Source organism: Equus przewalskii, chromosome 1 (genome assembly GCF_037783145.1).
Source record: "Equus przewalskii isolate Varuska chromosome 1, EquPr2, whole genome shotgun sequence".
In the NCBI taxonomy this organism is placed as follows: Eukaryota; Metazoa; Chordata; class Mammalia; order Perissodactyla; family Equidae; genus Equus; species Equus przewalskii.
Window position 1 is genome coordinate 119,875,643 of NC_091831.1, and position 10,204 is coordinate 119,885,846.

At 43.4% G+C, this 10,204-nt stretch overlaps 1 protein-coding gene across 17 annotated transcripts in view; it reads right to left on the reverse strand.

The window, feature by feature from the left end:
• PML (PML nuclear body scaffold) overlaps positions 1-10,046 on the reverse strand; it is a 46,668-nt gene extending 36,622 nt beyond the window's left edge. For 8 of the 17 annotated variants that reach the window (XR_011540475.1, XR_011540474.1, XR_011540473.1 and 5 more), the window contains exons 1-2: positions 9,769-10,025; positions 7,590-8,056 (exon numbers count right to left, since the gene is read on the reverse strand). Coding sequence is in view for 12 of the 17 variants with exons in the window: in XM_070621542.1 (XP_070477643.1) it covers positions 7,590-8,056; positions 9,769-9,903 (602 nt within the window). In the remaining 5 variants the exon portion in view is untranslated. Of the gene's footprint in view, positions 1-7,589; positions 8,057-9,768 lie in introns of all 17 variants that reach the window. The other 9 variants (XR_011540477.1, XM_008535332.2, XM_008535336.2 and 6 more) reach the window with 4 other exon arrangements.
• Between the last annotated feature and the right edge of the window lie 158 nt (positions 10,047-10,204).

The window sequence follows — 10,204 nt, forward strand, 5'->3', positions numbered from 1 at the left end:
TCCAAAACATAGGACACCAGGGGCGGGGGAAATCCCTTTTAACCACATATTATTCAACCAAGTCTACCTTCACGGTCCCCCCATGAAAGGAAAAGCAGTTGCCCCTGGCTCTGAAACCAAGTTCCCCAGATGAGTTCAGAGAAAAATTTGAAAATGGGTTGTTCGTAGCCTAACTCCTGGCAGCAGCCTTTCTTCTGCCCATGTGGTGCTCCTCACAGCCAGCATTCAATCCCAGTGAGATCTCAATCCCCAATAAGATGCAATTTACTGATAACTTCACGGAGGGCTCCAGGCAGGGCAGCCAGACACCCAGGCTGCAAATCTCAGGAGCACTCACTTGATTCATGAGGGCTAGGGGGCTCCTTAGAGTCTGCACCCTTGGCGCCTGGCTTTCTTCCCCCAGCCTGACCCTAAGCACACCCATCTGGACCTACCTTTTCCATTTCCATTCAGCCAGCAGCCCTTCTCTTCCTTGCCATCAGCTCTGCCACTGCATGATGTACACCTCTGCCATGACCCCTCCCCTCAGCTGTCCAGCATGCTTCTCCCCGACCTGTTGCCAATCGTTCCAACTTCTGTTCTTGGGAACTCTTTTCCCAGTTCATGATCTCATCACACCTCTCAAACTTGATTAATAGGTCTTCTGTTTTCTCCATTCAACTACAATTCAAGCTCTTTCTGGCTACAAGCTTTGATGGCCCTGGATTAATCCCCCGTCCCCCACCAACTGGCCAAGCTTTGGAATCTGACACACAGACATGGGTCTCAACTCCACCTGCAGTCCTAGACCCATATTACTTGTGGGTGGAAGGCACTCCCCAGTGCTCCCAAGCAGACATGATGGGAAGGTGGGTAGCCACTCTGATCTGCAGGTCAAGCAGGCCCTGGCAATACGAGACTCTGGCCTTTTCTCCACCCCTCCATCTCCGCACTCTTGCAGGCCTCACCCCCACCTGCACTATGGCTTCAGTCTCCCAATGGGACTCCCTTTTCCCTGGTTCAGATTCTTTGCTTCAGTTTCTGTTGGGTACATATCCCCAACAGTATGGTGGTTAAATCTCCTCAAATCCTTTATGGAATAGGTGAAATATACATAAGCATACAGCCAAAGAAACAAATACTAGTCTCCCTGCTCCCAAACTTGCTCACTTCAATCAAAGTACCACTTTGATGGATGATACGATCATCCTACTCTCTGCCTTAACACCCATCAGTGGGTTTCCAACACAGCCCCGCACAGGGTCCATTCACACTGTGTTCTCCAGGATATTCACCGGTAAAACAACAGTAAACTGCAAGAAAAAGGACCAAGCTAAGAACATTCTATGTTCTAGAAATTGTAGGACAGAGTCCTAACTCCTCCAGGCCCCCCACGTCTCACCCCAGCTCACCTTTCAGCCCCTGCCCTCATGCACACCCTTTACTTGCAGTACCTGACATGCAGCAGACCTGCTAGTGCCCCTGTCTTTGCACACAACTTACCCCCTTGCCATTTCTCCTTCCTTGCATGTCAGGCTAAGTGTGACACCCTCTTGGACTCTGCCTTCCCCAGTCAAAGCAGGCTGGGCAGGTGGCCTTTTTGGAGATCACTCACCTTTGTGACTGCCTTCCTTATTCCTTCCTCTCGTAAATAATCAACTGAGCACACACCGCATGTCAGCCCTGTGCTAGACGGGGATACCGGCAGGGGAAAATGTAACACTGAGGACAGTGTGATGCCAACGTCCTATCAGCACGGAGTGAGGCTGGTGAGCAGGCTTCCGCTGAGCTGGCTTCCTTGCTGCACTTTGCAGCCTTGACTATTAATTGTGGATCTGTTGCTGTGGCCACCAGACTGTGACCTCATGGAGGGCCAGGGCTGTATCTGTTCATGTTTATACCCTAGCACCCAGCAGAGGGCCTGCCACACAGTACAGCAGGAAGGAGGGGTAAAAGAATGGACTCCACAGGCCTGGTGATCAAGAGCCAGCAGCCAGACACTCTCAGGCTGAGTTCTAAGTTGTAAAGCCACCTCTGGGGCTGCTCTCTAGGGTAAGCCCTAAATTAGCTCTATGTGGAAGGGTGGAGTGGTTCACGACCTGAAGAAAGTTGTGGATTATTTATGGCACTGAGGTATTGAGCAGTAAAAAGAAGCTGAGTTTTTCAAGGAATCACTGGTAAATTTTGAAACCATGTAACCCGTATGTGCGTGTATGATTTTTAAGCAACATGACCAGGTTTCTGAAGCCATCCACCATGCTGAAGGGACCAGAATCCTAGCCTCTGGCTAGCGGGACAAGCCTTGCCCATTGTACCAGGGGAGGAATCCATCCGGACCCCCGCGTTAGAAGTGGGACCACTTGTAAGCTGCCACCTGGGCTCTATGGGGGAGGCCCTGTCCTCACTGCGGGGTGAGAGGTGTCACTTGGGGTTTACACAGCTGCTGTTGGCCTATGTCAGCTACTAAAACTCTGCACTGTGGATGTCAACATTTACACGTGAGCAGATAACACAGAACCATGGGACCTGTAAAGAGAATCAGCAGCCAAAATGGGGACCAAACTGATTCTCAGCCCATACTGAGAAAAGGGTAATGTAAGAAACACAAACCTTCTAAAAATTCTAAGTTTGTTTTTCAGGGAGATTTAAGAACATACTACACTGGAGAACAAGAGCAGGCTGACAAGAAAAAGCATCCTGAGAACATGAACCTTTCTTGGCAATTAAAAAACACAACGGCTAGGGAAAAAACCAAACCCACAAAACTCCACACATGCAGCAAAGAGCAGAAAGGAGTCTCCTAAAAAAAACAGTTGGTCAATTAGAAAATCAATTCAACAAACTCTGAAAATCTAGAAGAAAAAAGGCAAAGTAACAGAATTAATGAAAAAAAAGGTAGATGGATTTGGAATTCTAATCTCTACACAACAACAGTTGCAAAAAGAAAACATAAGCAAATGAAGGGAAATCAATTCATAAAAAAGCAGAAGACAATTTCTTTGATCTGAAGAAAGACTTGAATTTTCAGATCAACAATATCATGGAAGATTATTGAGGAAAGAAAAAAAGACCTAGACCTGGATATAGCTTGATCAATCCTTCCCAAGAATAACGAAAAACTTATATAAAAATCCTTAGCAAACAAAAAACAGATTACCCGCAAAGGAAAAATAATTAGACAACTGAATTCCTCACCTGCAAGAGCGGAGGCCAGAAATTTATGAAGCAATGTTTATACATTCCAAGATGAAAGAACTGTGATTGTGACTTCAGACTCTTAAACCTAGCGAAGCTTTCCTTTCTGTGTGACATGCAAGTTAAGACACTTAAAGTCTCAGAAAGTAAACTCTTTCTGAAAAGCAACACCAAAAATTACTTGAAGTATTCCAGCCAAATGCGAAATTAATCACCTTAAATAATTCAAGAAAGGAGAAGATATGCTATAGAAAAAATTATGTGAGCAATGAAACCAATTAAAATCTAAGATAATACATAACAAGTGGGTTATAATGTGATGATGACACTTAATAACTGTTAAGAAAGGATGCTTGGAATAGAAAAGGCATAAAAAATTTGGTAATAATCTAGAATTAAAATTTCATGTTATTTCAATTAAATTTGAGTCTGGGAAGGGAAAGAGGAGTGAAGAAAAAGTACGCTAAAGGTTTTATCCTATCTAGAAGAATAGTCATAATCTACTCTTGATCGAGAGATACACACACATATGTTTTAATATGTTTGTTAAAAACCTAAACAAGAGTACAAAGAGGAGATATATTGGTGTATGTGTGTGTGCATGTGCTACATAAAGAATACATATTTTTTTAAATCCTAGTAATATGTTAGTCCAAGGAATATGGTAGGCTCCAAAGAAAAGCTCAATATTGTCTCAGATATAGAACTCTTACACGTTAACTGACCATAATGTAGAAATTAACATCAAATATAGAAACCGAACATCACAAACCACTTGAAAATTTCAGAAAATACTCTTCCCAAAACTCATCCATCAAACAGAAAATTTTCCAAAAGAGAAAAGATTGAAATTATATATATTTGAGAAATGATTGACTATGTGAACACTACTTATCAAAGTTATGGGATGCAGCAAAAGTCATATTCAGAGGAGCTTATTAAATAATAAGGATAGCAAATAAATGAATTAAAGTTCATTTATTTAGTTCAATGAGTTAGGTGATGAATAATGACAAAAATGTAAAACAAAGAAAATGATGATAAAAACAAAATGATTAATTAGAAAAAAGAAAAACATTAATATCCGTAAGCAATAAAAGGAAAGACCAAAAGCTAGTGCTCTCAAAAGATCACTAAAATAATTACAAACATACAACATTAGAAATAAGAAAGGAGGGGCCAGCCCCATGGCCGAGTGGTTAAGTTTGCGCGCTCCACTGTGGCGGCCCAGGGTTTCGCCAGTTCGGATCCTGGGTGCGGACATGGCACCGCTCATCAGGCCACGTTGAGGCAGTGTCCCACATGCCACAACTAGAAGGACCTGCAACTAAGATATACAACTATGTACCGGGGGGGATTTGGGGAGAAAAAGCAGAAAAAAAAAAAAGAAAGAAGAAAGGAAATATAATTACAGGTATAGAGAGTTTTAAATTATGAAAGATAACTCAGAATAAACTAGAAAATTTTCCAGAAAATCTGACTCAAGATCCCAAACAGATCAACACCATGGGAAAAAAATCTATTCTCCAAAAAAAGGCATCAGTCTCAGATAGTTTTTCAAGAAACTTCTATAAGCCTAAATTGCTTATGTTCTTTAAACTGTTCCAGAGAAGAGAAATTATATGAATAGTAAGATTTTAACATTTATTAAGTACTTAATATGTGCCAGGCACTGTGCTAAGCAATTTATATACATTATCATGTTCAAAAACGGAAAGCTTACAAATTCATTGAAAGAAATTAGTATAAATGGATGAGAAAACTTAAAGAAATCACACATACTCATAAAAATTGATCATATCTATAAAAACAGATAATAGCTTAAATAAAAGAGTACTAAATGGAATCTAGCTATCAATTAAAACAGTAGTATGCCATGACCAAAGACACTTTTTCCTCCTGGGAATTAAAAAATGGTTCGTCATAAAGAAACCTATTGATATAATTCATTGTATAAAAGGTAAAAGGACACCTCCATAGAGTCCAAAAGAACACTCATTCTTGAGTTAAAAATAAAATAAAGTAAAATAACAGCAAGAACAAAACTCTTAGTAAACTGGAAATGGGAGGCAGGCAACTTTCATAATGTGACTTTAAAAAGTTACCTAAGGAAGTCAATAACAAGCAGCCTACTGAGCAAGAAAACATAAGAAACTTTCTGGTGAAAGAAAGGAATAAGATAAAGTTGCCTTTTCTAATCACTTCTGTGAATTATTCAATATTGTTTTGGCCAATGAAACAAGCTACAAAGAGGTAATATGTGTAAATGCTGGAAAGAAAAAAGTTTTTATTATTCGCAGATACGACTGCTCACCCAGAAAACCCAAACAATCAATTGAAAAACTTACAAGAATAAAAGAGCTCGACAAGATGACTAAATATTACTGTACATAAATTAAGAGCATTAGTGAATGTTAATGATAACCAGTGAGAAATCATAATGGAAACATATTCCATTCACAATATTATTAAATATTATAAGTTTAACTCTAAAAGCTCAAGACATGTGAAAAACTATAACAACTAAAAGGTATAACCAGAGATGAGGCCAATTCTCCCTAGATTTAATGCAATTTCAAGAAAAATCCCAATGAATATGTAAGTTCTGAAACTGCATAAATTATAAGAGCAAAGGAAAAGCAAAATCATTTTTGAAGAAGAATGGCAACACGCCCTATTGAATGCAAAGCTACAGACTTCCTTACAGCAGTAAGGATTACCCTAGGAATAGTCAGATGATTGGCACAGAACAGAGATCTACTGTATGTCTTCTGTATGTCCTCGTTCTGGGGGATCTGCTTGCAAAGGGAAGGTGCTCTTTGCCCACTGGGAACACACTGCAAACAGATGACTACGTGGGCATTTAGTACATGATCTAAAGGGCATTTCAGAGGAAAGCAAGAGTGGATTATTCAGTAAAAGTTGAGAGAACTGGTTTTCCATTTGGAGAGAAAAGCAAAGTAAGGATTCCTCCTTTATACCATGCACAAAAATAAATTCCACAGGAATTAAAGATTTAATTATAAAAACAAAACCATGAAATTACTAAACTAGAGTATGTATAAGAAAATATCTTTAACATTGGAATGGGAACAACATTTCCTAGGATGATCCAAGCCAGACACCACAAAGGAAGAGATTAACGGATTTGACCATATAAAACTAAAAACCTAAACACAATACCTCATATTAAATGAAATGACAAAGGTCAACATGGGAAAAATATTTGCACTATAACAGGCTCTTATAATTAGAGGCTAACTCCTCGAAAGAAAAAAAGAAACCCAAATAGGCAAAGGACGTAAATAGGCAATTCACAACGAAAAAACACAATTGGCCAATAAACACATGAAAAGCCACTGAACCCCAACCTTAACAACAGAGAGAGAAAATCACATTCAAACGGTAATATCGGCTGTTGAGGAATCCGGGGAGAACACATGCCGGTGGTGCAGGTGGTAAATCTCCATGCAGGAAGCAAGCCACACTCAGTTTAGCAGGGCTGTAGTTTGCAGTGTGTTCCCAGTGGGCAAAGAGCACCTTCCCTTTGCAAGTAGATCCCCCAGAACGAGGACATACAGAATCTTATACAAGCAATCTATTGGGGGGAGGGTCAAAAGTTCACCTAGGTATGCTACCATTTTGGCTAAAGGGGGGGAAATAAGACCATACACTCCAATAAATCTGTGTATTTCTTCACAAGGAAACTCTGGAAACATTCAAAACTAGTAACAATAGTTAACTGGATGGGGGAGGGAGAAGTGGTAGGAATCAGGCAAATGCAGACAGGGGAACGCAGACTTTGCCTTCCCTCTTTATAAATTTTTTGTGATTTTTTGAATCACATAAATGTATTATCTATCAAAAAACTGAATCAAAATCTTGTGCTGTTTAATAAAAATAATGATAAGTGGAGTTGATTTTTTTTTCACAGACATTCCCACATAGCACTGTGTTAACAGTTTTGACTTTTCAGACAGAAAGTAACTTCCTGCGTTTCATCCTCGAGCCCAGCTAGAGACCTCAGGCAGAGCTCGTGGAAAACTGCACTCTGAGACTTGCTAAGGGGCAGTTTGGTAACACGTATCAGAACATAAAATTTCCATACTCCACCCAGCAATGGCATTTCTAAAAATTTATCCTAAAGAAATTACTGGATAAGAGTGCAAAGATGATCCTATAGCATTCCTTATTACAGGGGGAAACTGGAAACTATTTACTACCTTCTCGCGTGGGATAGCATAAACTGTGGTCATGGCCACAGATGCTGCTGGTCTGCGGACCACACTTTGAGTTGCAAGACCCTAGTTCCTCGTCCCACGCTCCCAGCGCTGTGACTCTTTGGATCTCTGCTCCCCGCACCCTCTACCTGGCTCTTGGATGCTCCACCCCAACCCCGGGGGCGTCCCGCTCACCTAGTCAGCGTAGGGGTGCGGTGGTTGGGGTTGGAGCAGAAGATGTTGTTGGACTTGCGCGTGCTGTCCAGGAACTCGCGCACCGACTCGTTGCGGAGCTCTTGCAGGGGTCGGGCCTCATGCTTGAGGAACCACTGGTGCGCCTCGACGCACTTGGCGCAGAGGAGCTGCTCGCACTCGAAGCACCAGAAGTCGGCGGACTCTTTGCAGCGGGTGCAAATGGCCTGCGCTTCCACGATCTGCCGGTACACCGACAGGCGCCGCTGCAGACTCTCGAAGAAGACATTATCCAGGGCCAGCCAGTCAGCGCCTGGGGGCGGGGGTGCCTGGCAGATGGGGCATCGCACGCCTGGCACCTCCAGGCATCCTGAGCACAGCGTGTGTAGACAAGGCAGCAACTTAGGGCACTTGGCTTCTGCTTGGCAGCCCTGGCAGCGCAGGAACTGGAATTCCTCCTCTGTGGTTTGCTGGGGGACCAGACAGGGAGGGAAGGCCTTAAGTCCCAGGAGTTCCTATCCACCGGACACCCACCCCTATGTCTGGAGGCTGGAATGGGCCTTCATGTTCCATTCCAGGCAATTATTGGATGATGCAAAACCCAGGCTATCAGTAACCCAATCTCCCATTTACTCAGGCTTCTGGCTCTCACCCCACCATTAACTGAGCACCCACTTCCCCTGAGACACAGTACCAGGCCCTGAGATACAAGGATATATAGGATACATTCCTCCCTTCAAGGAACTCAGTTTAGAAAGTATATACATTAAGTTTCAAGCTCACATAAAGTGCTTAATACAGTTTGGGAGTACCTCAAAAAAGTTAAACATGGAACTACCATATGACCCAGCAGTTCCACTTCTAGATATATACCCCAAAGGACTGAAAACACAGACCCAAACAGATACTTGCACACCCATGTTCACAGGAGCATTATTCACAACAGCCAGAAGTGGAAATAACCCAAGTGTTCATCAACAAATGAATGAATAAACAAAATGTGGTCTACTCATACAATGGAATATCATTTAGCCTTAAAGAAGGAAATTCTGCTACAACATGGATGAACCTCGAAGACATTATGCTAAATGAAATAAGCCAGACACAAAAGGAGAAATCTTGCACGATTCCACTGATATGAAATACCAGGAGCTGGTGGGAAGGAAGAATAAGAAGCTATTGCTTAAAGGGTAAAAGTTTCTGTTTGGGGTGATGAAAAAATTCTGTAAATAGACTGTGGTGATGGTTACACAACATCGTGAATATACTTAATGCCACTTAATTGTACACTCATAAATGGTTAACAATGGTAAATTTTATGTTATAGGTATTTAACCACAGTAAAAAAAAATGCAAAAAAAGAAAGTGCTCAATAGAGTACCTGGCACATGAGAAAGTGCTCATAAATGTTAACTAGTATTGTTAGTAGTCTTATTCCTAGTTGTAATTATGCAGATAACACAAATTACTGCACTATAGTGTTATTTGTGCTCTCATGAATGGGGGCAAAAGGGCCTGGAACAGCACAGAACAAGTGATCAAAGTAGTTCCTTTGGGAGCAGGAGGCTGGGGGAGTTGCCCAGAAGACTAAGGCAAAGCTTCCAGGAGGAGGACCCAGTAAGCCCCCTTGGGGATGGGGGTTGGGTGGGCAGGGTTTTCCAAGAAGGATCTGGAAGGCTTCCTAGAGGAGAAACCACAGGAGCTGTGAGGCCTGAGCTGATACATCTCTCTCGTCTGGGCCACAGTTTCCCACCTTCTGATCTGGGCACTTAGATTTAAGTTTGTCCACACCTGGGACATTCCCCTGGCTTCAGGTGGGGGCAACAGGGCTACTACCTTCATCCTCCCTAATCTGTGGTCCTTCCCCTGAAGCAAGGGCTACCTGGCAAGTCGTAAGGATCAGTAGGAGAGTCCAGTTCCAGGTGCTACCGACCCTCGGCATCTTGCCCCCCTGCTCCTAGAGAATCGCAGCCCACAGAGGCTCCCCTAACTCATCCTAATTCCCTTTTCTATTCTCCACTACCCCTATCACAGCCAAGAGGGTCAGGACCCCAAGATCTGGTCTTCCCTCTGTGTCACTCTTTAAGGTACTTGGCCAAGTTTGCCTTTCCCTTCCCACCTCTCCCCTCCACCACAGCCAGTCAACAAGGCCTCAACCCCATCTCCCCAAACCCAGTAGTACCTCTGTGGGGCAGTGGCTGGGACTGGGCTGGTGGCCTTCTGAAAGGGACTCCGGGGGAGGCATGGTGGGTGCGTGGGGCAGCGCAGAGTCCTGAGGGGGCCCCGGAGATCTGGCGGATACAGGCTCCTGCTGCATGGAGCCCAGGTCAGTTTCGATTCTCGGTTTTGATCTTGCAGGGCGGGAAGCGAAGCTGAACAAGACGTGTGCGCCAGATGGCTGAGTCTCAAGCAGTAGGAAAGAGGAGGTGCCCGCTCAGAGCCCGCCCCCCGAGAGGAAGTGAGACAGAAGCTGGGGGCGGTTCTAGGGGCAGAGAGGCAGGCTGAATTTTGAAGACACACCCAGAGGGGAGAGGAGGAGAGAGGAGGAGAGGAGTAGATGCACAGCTGACCTGGGGGTAAAGGAATAGCGGCAGGGCTGAGCAGGAGGGAGGCAGCTC